The sequence below is a fragment of the Talpa occidentalis genome, unplaced genomic scaffold (genome assembly GCF_014898055.3).
Source record: "Talpa occidentalis isolate TD23 unplaced genomic scaffold, MPIMG_talOcc4v2.1 talOcc4.15, whole genome shotgun sequence".
Classification (NCBI taxonomy): domain Eukaryota; kingdom Metazoa; phylum Chordata; class Mammalia; order Eulipotyphla; family Talpidae; genus Talpa; species Talpa occidentalis.
The window spans coordinates 85965563-85978716 of record NW_023601543.1 but is presented as its reverse complement, the minus strand read 5'-3'; the positions used below and the strand labels follow the sequence as shown (position 1 = coordinate 85978716).

General features: G+C 62.0%; 1 protein-coding gene across 1 annotated transcript in view; it reads left to right on the top strand.

The window, feature by feature from the left end:
• Window positions 1-13154, top strand: part of SHROOM2 (shroom family member 2) — an 81354-nt gene that overhangs the window by 64961 nt on the left and 3239 nt on the right. Inside the window, exons 6-9 of the mRNA XM_037511709.1 lie at window positions 7797-8390; window positions 8754-9254; window positions 10095-10266; window positions 11349-11621. Of these exons, the coding sequence (XP_037367606.1) occupies window positions 7797-8390; window positions 8754-9254; window positions 10095-10266; window positions 11349-11621 (1540 nt within the window). The remainder of the gene's footprint in view (window positions 1-7796; window positions 8391-8753; window positions 9255-10094; window positions 10267-11348; window positions 11622-13154) is intronic.

Sequence of the window (13154 nt, the reverse complement as noted above, 5' to 3'; positions counted from 1 at the left end):
GTCAGCTCCCTGGCCCGGGATCGAACTCGTGCCGCAGTGGCTGCCGATAGCTTGATAGCACTGAGACGACTTTAATCACTGCACCTCCAGGGAGGCTCCACGTTAGACATTTTCAAAAGCCTGTGAGGTGACAGGCCAAGAGAGGTATTTCTTTTTTTCACCTCCATTGCCTTGGCGAGTAGCTGGTATCTGTACACATGGAGGGCCCAGGAAGGGAGTAGAGCCTTCTCGTGCACCCTCCAGCCATCGGTATTTCTAGTTTTGTTCATTAACGTTCACTTTCCTCTTCAGGCTGGGCCCTTTCTTTCTCCAGCATTGTCTACATGGCTAATCGATCCTGAAGTGGGTCGTGTGCTTTGTGAAGGTCGCGGCTGGTGCGGGGCTCTGTCTGCCCACGCGTGTGCTCACTCCTTGCGGCCGGGGTGCTGAGCGCTGGGCCTGGCGGTTGTGGGCACGTAGCAGCGCAGGGGTGGGGATTCCTGGACGGGCTGGCCCTCCCCCTGAGGTACTCCCCTGCGCTTGCCAAGAAGGTACAGCTGCTGGGAAGAGAGAGCCCAGGGCTTCGGAGAAGGGCTGTCGCGATCGCAGGGAGAAAGCGGGGCTCAGACCAGGGACGTCGACCCCTTCCTTGGGTTCTCGGGCCGCTCTCCTGGGCCCCCGGCCTCGGTGTCTTTGTGAGGAGCTGGACATCACAGGCTTCCTTGGGGTGTTTCTGCTATATGAGTGGAGGTCAGGAATCGTTGTCTCCACTGAAGACCCTAGAAGCACCCCAATTTCCAATGACCCCAACTCACCCTCCCGCCTTGTTTGCCCTGGTTGCCTGGAAACCCGGCCTCACTTTGGAGGCAAGACAGAGGCAACCGCGCACTCTAGGAGCTGCTGCTCCGGACGCTTCCCCGCGGGCACCTGTCTGCGTTTGCGTCAGAATTTCTGGTGACGCCGTCGTGTTCCCTTCGGTGCGCCTGTGGGCCGCCTTCCCCGGGCAGGCCGCCGCGAACACTTGACCCCTCCGTCAGTACATTGACATAAAGAGCTGGAAGCACTTAACAACAGCTGTAAACACGGTCGCAAGAGGAAAGGGCCCCAGAAGCAGTTAATATTTTATATGGTCATCCCGTTATGGGGAATGAAGTGGCTTCAAATTGCCCTTCAGGAGCACGTCACCGTCATTGAACCTGTGGGCTGCATCTCGTGTAGCGGCTGGAAGTGCCATGTTGAGTCGCGAGGGGGCTGAGGGGGTGGCTGGGGGGGCGCAGGAGGTGGGCCGTCCGCCTCCTTCCGGGCCCTGTCGCGGCCTTTCCGCCCCAGCGCTGGCCAGGGCCGGCGTCGCTCCCTCCCACGCTGGACCTGCTGCTGGGTGGGGAGAACTGTGTGCGCAGCGGGCAGGTCTTCGGCGCCCGTCGGACAGTGCTCTTGTGGCTGCCGGTCCGTGTTCACTTGGGAGACGCCCCGCGCGCGAGGCTGTCAGGCAAGAGGGGACGTCCCCCCAAACTTTAGCCTCTTTTCCCTCGAGATAAAGTCGGCTTTGCCGAAGGACCACAGACTGGGCGCTCGTTAATTTTCACAGCGCGGGAGGCTAGAAGCCCAAGACCGAGGCGCCGCCACTCGGGCTCTGGCGAGGGCCTCTTCCGGTGTGCACGCGGCTGGCTTCTCGCTGTGTCCTCACCCGGACAGCAGACAGCGGGCGAGCAGCTGTCCGGTCTCTTCTGAGGGTAGAGCCCTCAGGGCCAGTCACCTCTCGAGGGTGGGGCGTCCGGGCACCACCTGGAGGTCAGGACACTATGTTGGAACCTTGGGGACCCAGACACATAGTCCGTGGGTTTAAATGGTCCAGGGTGGACAGATGCTCAAGAAAATGGCCCTTTGGGCCCTCTGCACTGCACCCACCCGCCGCTCGCTGCACCCGGCACCCCTGTGCCCCTGCACCCTCCAGCAGGCAGCAGGAGATGTTTTGGGAAACTCTAGATGAGCGGGTTGTGGGGGGAAATTACTGGGCAGAGCAATGCCTCAGTGTCGGGGGAGCCTCCCTAGTCTGGAGACCGCTGCCTGGGGCTTCCTCCCTGGGCCGCCAGGTCAGTGCCAGGCCTCAAGGCTCCTCGGGGCGGGGCAGCGATTCTTCCTGGGGGCAGCGTGGGGGCGGCAAATGAAAACCCTCTGTGATCTGACCCTGGGGGGCCCCAGGTGCCCAAGCGTGCCGACAGGCCAGTGAGGAGCGGGGGATGACTAGGCTTCCCCCCCAAGATGGCCCCCGGACCACGGTGCCGGCAGCTGGAGAGAACGTTTGGGGAGGGCTCGCCTTCCCACTTTGCTTGTCGCGCCCGACATCCTCCTCGCGTGGGTGACTTTGCCCCGAGGTCAAGTGTTTCTCCCCCCAGACACCACCCCTTAGACCAGGCAGCACTGTCAGCGCATGTCCCTGGCCTCGCAGGACCGTCACGTGTCTGCAGGCGACCCCACTACTCGCCGTGGCCTTCTCTTCCGGCTCAGCAGACGTGGCCTGTGGGCCAAATGCCAGCCCCGGGGCTGGCGAGCCTCCCTGGGTGGGCCCAGGCCTGGCACCGGGGGGAACTCAGTCTCACCATTTTTCTCAGGAGATGATAATCTTGTGTGGAGGGAGCCCAGCCAAGGGTCAAAGCTTCAGGAGTACGTTTTACCATCCAAAGCCGATGGGCAGGGAACGGTGGGCAGGAATTGGGGACAGGAGGCGAGGTAAAGCGAGATCCCAGCGCGGGCCTGGCATCCGGAATGAGATGCCCATCAGCGGGTGAGCCACGCCTCGCCCTTCCCTGCCTGGCCGGGCATGGCTTTCTAGCCAGTGAGTTTGAGGACGGCTCAGAGTTTAACATCTGACACCCCCCCCACTTCCCGTCAGAGTATGTCCGAGGGGACGGAGATGGGTGGGGTGGAAGGAGCACCGGGTTGTCACCCGTGGCCGTGGTTAAGGGGCGCGGAGACCAGCACTCATGCTGGTGAAGTGTTTCTGTCCATTGATGGAAGGATGGGTCCCTGGACGGCTTGATGGCCAATCTGGGGCTCCCCTGCCTTCCCCCCACCTCATCTGCTTTTACGGGTGACATGTTCCAGAAGAGCCTCCGCCTGCACTTAGCCTGGGACATGTGTGCCCTCCTGCCCTGGGAGCCCCAGGGGCCCGGAAGGTCTGTGGAGACACAGGGGGTGTGCAGACTTGCGCTCGGAGGCGTGTGGGTCTCTGGGTCCCCTTGGCGCCTGGCTGCCAGCCTAGGGTACCTTGTGGCCTGGTGTTCTCTGGCTTCACACACTCTGGCCAGCGACTTGTGACTCACCCGCCAGGCCTCTGGGCAGGTAAGCCGTCTGATTTCTGAGAAATAATTGCACACTGCACACGGCCGCTGCTGCTCACGCCCGCGCTGCCGGGGGCGGGCTTTCTGAATCCTGTCACTGCAGAGCCCCTCCTGGGGCACCGTCCTGTTCAGAGCCGCCCTCTGCTGTGGCTTCTCCCTCCCCCTCCCAAGCCCTCACCTTAGGTGGAAACCAGCAGGCCAGGAGAAGAAAAGTTGGGTTTTTCCCAGCAGCCACCCCCCAAAGAGTATCCTCAGCCCCCACACAGAATCACACCCGACCCCGTGCCTCTGCACCCCGAGCCGAGGGCCGTGGCAGCTGTGGGCCCGTGTGCTGACATCAGCTGTTCCCGGCCCGCTCCAGAGCTCTCTGCCTGCTCTCCCTGGCCGGCCGCCCCCCACCCCGGATGGGTGAGGGGGTGCGTCTCAGGGAGGCACTGTTGCTCCCCATGTCACCTAGCCGGGACACAGCGCAGTGAGTGGAAGTGACCGCCTAGTGAGGGCCCTGGTCAGCTGTGGCTGGTGCCTCCGGGGACCCCAGAATCACGATGCGAATGGGCTTGGAGCCGTCCAGAAGATGGCGCTGTTTCCCCCTCTTGCCCGCAGAAGCTGAACGTTAACCCTTTTCACACAGTCGCAGGCAGGCTGTCATTTCGGAGCAGGCGCAGGAGTGGTTGGTGACGCTGGAATGTTCATGCACAAGGTTACTCGCTGACAGTCTCGTCCGCCCACATCTTCGCCCTTCCTTCGCCTTCCTGCACAGGGAGCGAAAGCAGCGAGTGCATTTGCGTGTTGTCTAGAGTGTTGCAGGGTGGAGCCCTCTTGGGAGGTGCTGACAGCCTGGGGACGGGAATGGGGGTGGGGGGGCAGGAGTAGTGTGGGCAGGGGTCAGAGCGCTGCGTCCTGTGTCAGCGGTGGCTGTGGAGGGGAGATGCAGGGCTCAGAGCCAGGGCTGGGTGACGAGCAGCCAGCTGTGTTGAGAGGTGTGGGGGCCAGAGCAGAAAATCGGGGCCCTGTGAGTCCAGGGACATCACAGGGCTGGGCAGAAGCAGATGGAATCTGGCCGTGAAAGCGCCACCTCTGATAGCCAATCCGTGTTTAGCTACAGTTCTGGCTGTCTCCAGACGAGATCAGGCATGCAGATGTGAACGATGGCAGTCTTCATGGGATTTTATTTGATGTGTGGTTTTGTGGCCTGACCGTGGCTTCTGCTGGGTCACAGTTGTCTGTGCTACAGACACGGCACGCCGGGTGCTTATCCTTTGCAAGGAGTCCTGTTACAGAGCAGCCACCCCCCTGTTTCCCTAGCCAGCGCCCAGTGCAACGAGGACAGCGAGGCCAGGGGCTCCGAAGGGCGGCCTGTAGCTTGCTTGCCCTCCTCCCCTGGGGGCAGGGGCAGCTCTCTCCCTGGGAACTTGTCATTAGCATGTTCAGTGTGACCAGGAACAGAACCACCCGGTCAATTACTGGACTCTGGGATGTGGCTGCCGCTTAAATTCCCCTTTGTGTGGCTGCCCCGCCCTTCCCATGTGCTCCCAGCAGGGTGAGCTCCCAGCAGGGTGAGCTCCCAGGCCTGTGTGCCCAGGGGTGTGTCTCCCAGGAAGGCGTGCCTCCCAGAAGCATGTGCTCTCAGGAGCGTGTACCCCCAGGAGCATGCACCCCAGAAAGTGTGTGTCTCCCAGCCAGGTGTGTTCTGAGGAGCGTGTACTCCTGAAAGCATGTGAGCTCTCAGGAGTGTGTACCCCCAGGAGTGTGTGTCTCCCAGGAAGGTGTGCTCTCAGGAGCGTGCACCCCCAAGGAGCATGTGTCTCCCAGTAAGGCGTCCTTTTTCAGGAGGGTATGCCCCAGGAGGGTATGTCTCTCCAACAAGTTGCGCTTTCAGGAGGGTGTATCCCAGGGGGTGTGTGTCCCCCAGCTAGGTGCGCTTTCAGGAGGGCGTACCCAGGAGGGTGTGTCTTCCAGGAAGAGGTGCTTTTCAGGAGGCTGTGCTTTCCAGAGGCTGTGCTCTCAGGAAGCCGTGCTTCCCAGGAGTGTGTGTCCCAGGAAGGTGTGCCTCTCAGGAGTGTGTGTCCCAGGAAGGCGTGCTCGCAGGATGTTGTGATCCCCAGGAGTGCGTGTCTTCTGGGGGGCGGTGTGCTCCCAGGCGGGTGTGCTCCCAGGCATGGCACTTAGTTACTTTTGCTGGCAAAGTCCTTAAGTCATGGCTTTTTCTATTCCTGCTGTCACCATTGCCTGTATCCTTGGAAGCATAAAAAAGACAAACACACAGGCACACACAGACACACACAACCCAGACACATTGACAATACGCTAGACACACGATACCTACTAAATAGTCGCTTGTAAGCCCAGCAGAGCCTCAAATTCTCATTTTTGATCCTTTCTGTCCTGAATTCTTATCAGCTGGGATAATAAGCAACAACGTGGTTTTATGGCAAGTGAAGAGAGATTCAAGAAAAAATAAGGGCGTGAAGACAAGCTTGGTCCCCAAGTTGCTGCGGGGCTGTAAAGCTAAGTGCAGCTCAGTGCTGGATGCAGTGCGGGGAATGGAACCCCTGGAATGTGCTGTCAGGTGCTGCTGAGGCTGCCGGGGCAGGGGCCGGGAAGGAGCCGGGACAGCAGCTGACTGAGGCCGTGCTCCTCACCCAGGTCTTGGCTCTCAGCTTGAGTCCGGCCGGAGGCTCTTTGTGCGCAGGGTGCCACATGTTAGACACGACTGCAGATGACCCAAGGCACCGAGGCTTCAGCTGCAATGCGCTGCAGCTAACTCAGTTCTGTTTCTGCGCGGTGGCAGGTGTTTACTGACAGGCACCGGGTACTTTCACGTGGGTCTCTGGATGCTGATTTTCGAGTTTCTGTCAGAGAGAGAAGAAGACATTCAGGGCTTCCCTGGTGGCTCAGGAGTTAAGTCTCAGCACTATGAAGCTGTTGGCAGCCACTGCAGCAGGAGTTCCATCCCCAGCCAGGGAGCTACGCACATGGTGCAGCAGACCTCTCCTTCCTCACCCGCTGCTCCCCTCTCAGTGTATTTCAGTCAGCCTGCCTGTTTTGCTCCCCACTCTGTCTCTGGGAAGTCCTCTCACCCCCCATACCTCTGGCCTGTACCCCGGCTCTTGTATGCATGAATCTTAAATCATAAAAAAAGAAGACATTCAAGGGCATGTCAGTCCTCTGGAAGGAGCTCACAGGGGCATCGGGAATTGTCCTGAGTCAGATCTCACTGCCTCAGAGGCACAGTGGCTTGAGGAACTGACATCGGGCGCATGGCAGGACCTCGGGCCTGGGAGCGACACTTCCCCAGGAGGCACCTCCAGCTCGGCAGCGTTTAAATGCTCTGGTCTGTTTGGTATCCAGCGGCTTGGCCTATGGTGTTCTCCAAACCAGCCGTTGCCCCGTTCGCTATTCTGATGACTCCTGCTTTCTCTGTGCGTACCTCGCCCACAATTTTCAACCCCCTGACCTCCCTGAGTACGGCTGGTGCCCTGCAGTGCCTGTGCTTGGCTGTAGTGTTGCAGGTTTGCCGACTCCGTCTGTGTCTCCACACGACCCCACTGCCTCTTCCTGACGACGCCGAGGGGTTCCGGCCTCCAGCTGAGCCCCACTGTCTCTGCCTGGGCTCCGCAGGGTGGGGGGCACAGCCCAGCTGCCTCACAAAGAAGAAGTGGAGGGAAGTGGGTTGTGCTCTGGGTTCTACACAGGAGTCGCCCTGGAACCCTTGTCCCCAGCCTGTAACAAGGGACGGGCCCCGGGCACTCCTCTGGCACTGCCACGGCCCGGGAGGGTTGGGACATTTGTCATGCCTGGGGTCCTGTCCCAGGAGGGGCCCCACCCAGGGTGCTGGGCGAGACTCCCCGACTGGCTGGGGCGGGTCTTCTGTGCACTCACTAGTGAACTGGTTACACCTCCGACTGCACCGCTGGCTCACGAGGGCCCCCCGATGACTCAGAGGGGTCGCCCCAGCTGTAAACGCTCTTCCCTCGAGTGATAGGCTCAGCAGAGGCTCCTCTGTGCCCTTTTGCTGGGAGGAGGCCGGGAGGTCACTGTCACGGGGGCCTGGCTGTGAGCTTTCTGGTCGTTGGCCCCAGTTTTCCCTGTGGCCCCGGGGACCTGCGGGCCCGGTCATGCATGTATGCGCGCGTAGGTTGTACCGACGCATTGATCTGTGGCCCCTCTTAGTTCGCCCTGCTGTGCACACATTTCCCAAAGCAAGCCACATGGGAGACGCTGCTCTTGCCCGGAAAGGCAGTCTGTGTGTGCTCGGGGGGTGTGTTCCGCGTGTCCCCCCCACGGCCTGTCGGAGGACTCGCGCGTGGTCCGCTGTTGTGCGGTGCGGGTCTGGAGGCAGCGCCTGGTGGCAGTGGGGCGGGAGTGGGGAACACGCGTGGATCGGCGACGGTTTCGGAGCTCAGGGTGCGGGTGTCGCTGTGGCACACGAGTGTCCCCCGAGTCCTCGCTCATCTGTGCACCTTCTTCCTCTAGACCCGCAGACGCGCGCCGTGGAGACGCTCCAGGAGCACGGGGCGCCCCGTGGCCCTCATGCCAGGCCTCTGAAGCGGCCCGCGCCCCGGAAACCGCAGCGGGAGCCCGGGACGGTGGTGGCAGAGCAGGCGGCCTACCTCACAGCAGCAGACACGCCGAGGAGCTCAAGCCCGCAGACCCGCTGCCCCTGGCGCTGCCGCTTGCCAAGAGGCCGGCCCCACAGAGGCCCCCGCCCCCGCGACGCGAGCCCAGGCCATCGAGGGGCGCGGCTGGCGCACCTGCGTCAGCCCACCTGGCCGCGCCGGGCAGGCCCCTGCCCACGCCATCCCCCGCGGCCCTGGACGTGTGCCTGGACCGCCTGTCTCTGTCACACAGCCCCGGCACCTCGGCGGACAGGCCGCACAGAAGCGCGCCCACAGACGAGCCGGGGGCAGCTGGCGAGCATGTAGACTCCCGTGCCGCCTGCCAGGAAGCCCCGCGCCCGCCCGCGCACACGGCCACCATGGAGACCTCCCGCTCCCCCTCTCCGCAGTTTGCCCCCCAGAAGCTGACGGACAAGCCGCCCCTGCTCATCCAGGATGAGAATTCTACCAGGTACTGTCCCTGCTGGTGGCGGCTGCATCTCTTCCATCCTGTGCCTCTCTGGGGGTGGGGCACAGTGGGGTCGCGCCTGAAAGATGCCTGGTTCGGCCTCCAGAGTTAGGATCTTTAAGCAGGTCCTGGGGCGAACCTGCAGCCTCCTGGGTCAGGAAACCTCTAGTGAGCTCAAGACTAGCCTTTCCCACGGGGTACTGGGTACCCACGGTGCCAGGGAGTGCCCCTTTCTGGCCCACACTCCCACAGCGGGGCCAGGCAGGCGTTTCCCAAAAGCACTGGCTCTTTGTCCTCGGAATCACCTTTAGCCACAGCGTGAGGCCGCTGCGAGGGCCTCGGCTGACTGAAGGCTCCTTTTTCCAGGATCGAGCGGGTGATGGACAACAACACCACGGTGAAGATGGTGCCCATCAAGATCGTGCACGCAGAGAGCCAGCCGGAGAAGGAGAGCCGCCAGGGCCTGGCGCGCGCCGCCGAGCCACCCGCACTGCCCAGCGGGCTGGAGAAGGACCAGCTCAGGACGCTGCGCACGTCGGAGCAGTCCTACTCCAGCTTCTGTGTGTACAGCCGCCAGGGCGCCGAGCCCGCACCCCCCGGCCAGGACAGCCGCGCCTCCCCCGCCGCGCTCAGCTACGTGAAGGCCAAGGAGCGCACGGCCGAGGACCTGAAGTCGGAGGAGCTGGCCCGGGAGATCGTGGGCAAGGACAAGTCCCTGGCCGACATCCTGGACCCCCGCGTGAAGATGAGGACCGCCATGGACCTGATGGAGGGCATCTTCCCCAAAGACGAGCACCTCTTGGAGGAAGCTCAGCAGCGGAGGAAGCTGCTCCCCAAAGTCCCCTCTCCTCGGGCCCCGGAGGACAAGTGAGTGCGCCTCATGCCGCCAAAGCCCCTGGTAGGGCCAGGGCTGGGGCCGAGGGAGGGGGAGGAGCATGCGGTCCTAAGCGCTCCCCACCCTTTGCTTACCTCTGCTGCTGCTGGAGCCTCCTGAAAGGGAAACTGAGGCAGACAGGCCTCATTCCTGGGGGTGTCGACGTCAGGGACTGACAGTCTTGACAGCGCTACCTGCTCTTTCTCGGCGGGAGGCCAAGGTGGTTGAGGGAGACACCCACGCCTGCTTCTCTACCAAGCGGCAGTTGTCAACCGGGGGCCAGATCCGCCAGCTTGGTTGTCACACCCGACATCCAGAGGGTGGGGGCCAGGGTGCTGCGCCACACCCCAAAACCCAGGACAGCCAGGCCACCACAACAGAGAGTGAAAATCTCAGGTGCCTGAAATGCCAGGTGCCCGCAAGCAGAAATAGGCACTGAAGTCCGGGTCCCTGCAAGCATCTGCGTGCACAGTAGAGGGCGCCCTGTGGGGCAGCGGAGAGGGAGCAGGAGGGCCAGATGGACCAGACTGCAGAGCTAGCCCTGGTGGTAGCTAGTGGGATGGTGGGGGACACATGGGCGTCTGGGGTCCCTGCGCCCCACTGATACCGGTCGCTGTCCCACTCTCAGGTGGAGGATTTTAGCCATGCCTCTTCACTGCCCCCTTCCCCGCTGTAAAGACAACGCCCGTTGTCATCGGCAAGCTGTTGGCAGTTCTAACTCTGCCACCTGCTCTTGGCTGCCACTTTTGCTGTCTCACGCGCCTCCGCTAGGCCACCTTTGCCCGGCCCGGCCCCAGGGGACATCCCTGCTGACCTGCTCCTGTCGTTCCTAGGAAGGAGGAGCCGAGCACGCCTGTGGCCATGCCGCTGGCCACCAGCTCCGCCTACTACAGCACGTCAGCCCCCAAGGCTGAGCTGCTGATCAAGATGAAGGACCTGCAGGAGCAGCAGGAGCCTGAGGAGGACTCAGGAAGTGACTTGGACCACGACTTGTCAGTGAAGAAGGTAGGACAGCAGAGATGCCAATGAGCGCGTGGCACTGCCCTTCCGGGGATGGGGGGCTCTACCATGCCCGGGGCTTGGCGCTCTGCTCTCGCCCCAGACACTGTCTCCACAGTGGACGAAGCAGGACAGAGCCCTTCTGTCTCGTGGCATCCTCACGAGACAGAAATGTACACACACCAGTCAGCAAGCTGCAGCCCGGGAGCCAGATCTGGTCATCTGTCTTTGCAAATCAAGTGTCATTCAGACACCTCGGTTCATGGGCAGACAGTGTCTCAAGGCTTTGGCCACAGCAGCACAGCAGAGTCACTGCAACGGTGACCGTGAAGCCTTTCAAGTCGAGACTATTTCCTACTTGGCCCTTTGCAGCATAAGTTTGCCAACCCCAATGTAACCTGTTGGCGGTACAAAAATGAAAACCAGGTGAAGGGATAGAGAGAGCAGGAGGGTGATGATGGAGGAGGCACAGATGAAGGGATGATTGGACAGGGAGCTGGAGTGCCCGGAGGGCAGCCCTGTGAGTGTCCCGGCTGGCCAGGTGTGGGCCCGGCGGATGCAGAGGGTCTGGGGTAGGATGTCGGAGAAGCTGCAGAGACCCATGGCTGGAAGCGTGTGTGGCCAAGCAAGGGAAGCTCAGAGAAGAGGTCAGGGACTAAAGAGTGGGTGGCCATGAGCTCACGGTAGGGACAGAATCACTGCCACGAGTGCCAGTGTCAGGGCTGCTGTCCGAGCTTTAACATCGATGCATACGTGCCGGCTGGAGATGGTCTGTGAGAGCAGGACCCGAGACAAAGGTCACAGGCGTCGGCTCTCTCCCCCTGCTCCCTGCTTCTCCTGCCTGACTGGTCATGGCGGCCCTGCCTAGCTCGCCAACCCGTCCCTATACTGCCAGTGTGGCCCGCAGGGCTGAACAGTGTGCTGGTGTTCCACGCATTGCTGCGGCCGCCCCAGAGGCAGGCGCTGGCGTCCCTTCTGGAGCTGGTACCCCCTCTGGAGCTGGCGTCCCCTCTGGAGCTGGCGTCCCCTCTGGAGCTGGCACCCCCTCTGGAGCTGGCACCCTCACAATCCCTGCCCTGTGCCCACAGCAGGAGCTCATCGAGAGCCTCAGCCGCAAGCTGCAGGTGCTCCGGGAGGCCCGCGAGAGCCTGCTGGAGGACATTCGGGCCAACGGCGCGCTGGGGGACGAGGTGGAGGCCATCGCCAAGGACGTCTGCAAGCCCAATGAGTTTGACAAGTTCCGCATGTTCATCGGGGACCTGGACAAGGTGGTGAACCTGCTGCTGTCCCTTTCAGGCCGCCTGGCCCGCGTGGAGAACGCCCTCAACAACCTGGACGGTAGCGCTTCTCCTGGCGACCGGGTAGGTGCAGGCGCAGCTGACCTGCAGCAGGGGGTCCCCGGGGGGCTTTCCTGGGGGTGTGGGGAGGAAGTCCAGCTGGCCGACCTGCAGCAGTGGGTCCAGGGGGGCTTTCCCGGGGATGTGGGGAAGTCCAGCTGGCCGGCTTGCAGCGGGGTGTCCCCAGGGGCCTTTCCTGGGGGTGTGGGGAGGAAGTCAATAGCCTGGAGCAGCCGCTGACCCCTGGTGGGGTAGGCGCCGGGGCGGCTGCAGGGCCACCTCTATCTTGAGCCCAGGGACCAAGGGGCTAAGGGTTCGCGCACATACGTGTGGTCTGCAGGCCGCTGCCTCCCTTCCAGAAAACCTCTGGGCTCTTTTCCACACGTTGCTGCTGGTCGTTTGCCCATCGATGCCCCCCGGCTAGGAAATGAGCTTCACCTTGTGTGTCAGCGGCGCCCACCAGGCCCTGGCAGACCGCCGTCTCGGTGTTAGACTCCACTAGCGTGCGCTGCGTCTTCCAGGCCGCAAAGCAGCCTTGAGGAGTTTCGGGGCCTGTTCACTGGCTCCCTTTCCTGATGCGAGCAGCTTGGGGCGTTGCCCCTCCCCCTCTCCGCCGGCTCCAAGGCCTCAGAAGCTTGCGTTCGCTAGTGTCCACCGGCTTCCTCAGCGCCTTGCCCCCTTGAGTCATGCCTGATTCAAGTCCATATTTGCCTTTGACCTTCTGACCTGGGCAGTGCAGGTGACTCCCTGGGGCCTGGCTTTTGGCCTGTGCCAGCAATGTTTCGTCTTGCCCTCCGGGTGACTAGCACCCCACGTGTGGAGAGATGGACCTCCTGAGCCGCACGTCTGTCAGAGGGCCTGGTAGACCACCGCAGGCCACTTGCTAGATCAGAGACCAGCAAACATCTGCTTATGGGGGTCTTTGTACCTAACAACCTTCCTAACGATGGTCTTTGCTGTTAATAAGAGGCCTAGCTTCTCTGGAAGCGGAGTGAAAACATTCCCTGTGCAGATGAGGGTGGCTTCAGACTGCGCAGGAGATCTTGGCGTGATTTCGGGCGGTCCTGCACGCTGTATAGGGACTTAAAAAGTAACAGGCTTTGGCTCCTGAGCCTCGTGGGTTATGTGCATGTTGCACTTTGCTTTGTGAGCTTGGCCCAATTTCTTGGGAGACAGGAAAATAGCAGCAAGAAGAAAGAGGCTTCTTTATAATCCTTGAAAATCTCCCAAGTGTAGATTTAAATGAGACGACAACAGTCGCAGGTCGTGGGATGGCACAGCATGCGTGTGACCGAGGCCCAGGAGCTGTGTCACGCACTCTGGGGGTGTGGCAGCCACCCTGTCGGGATTTGACGTGGGCACAGCCTCATCTGTGAGCACGTTTCTCAGAACCCGCCCGGTGGCAGGCGACCTGTGGCTGCGGTGCGGTCTCTGCCACTCAGCTTTGGTCCATCCCGCACGCACCGTCACAGAACTGGCAGACCTATTCAGGGTTTGGGGGAGCAGAGGAGCACAGCAGCAGGGATTGGCCCATGTTCCCCTGGGCTCAGGCTCCAG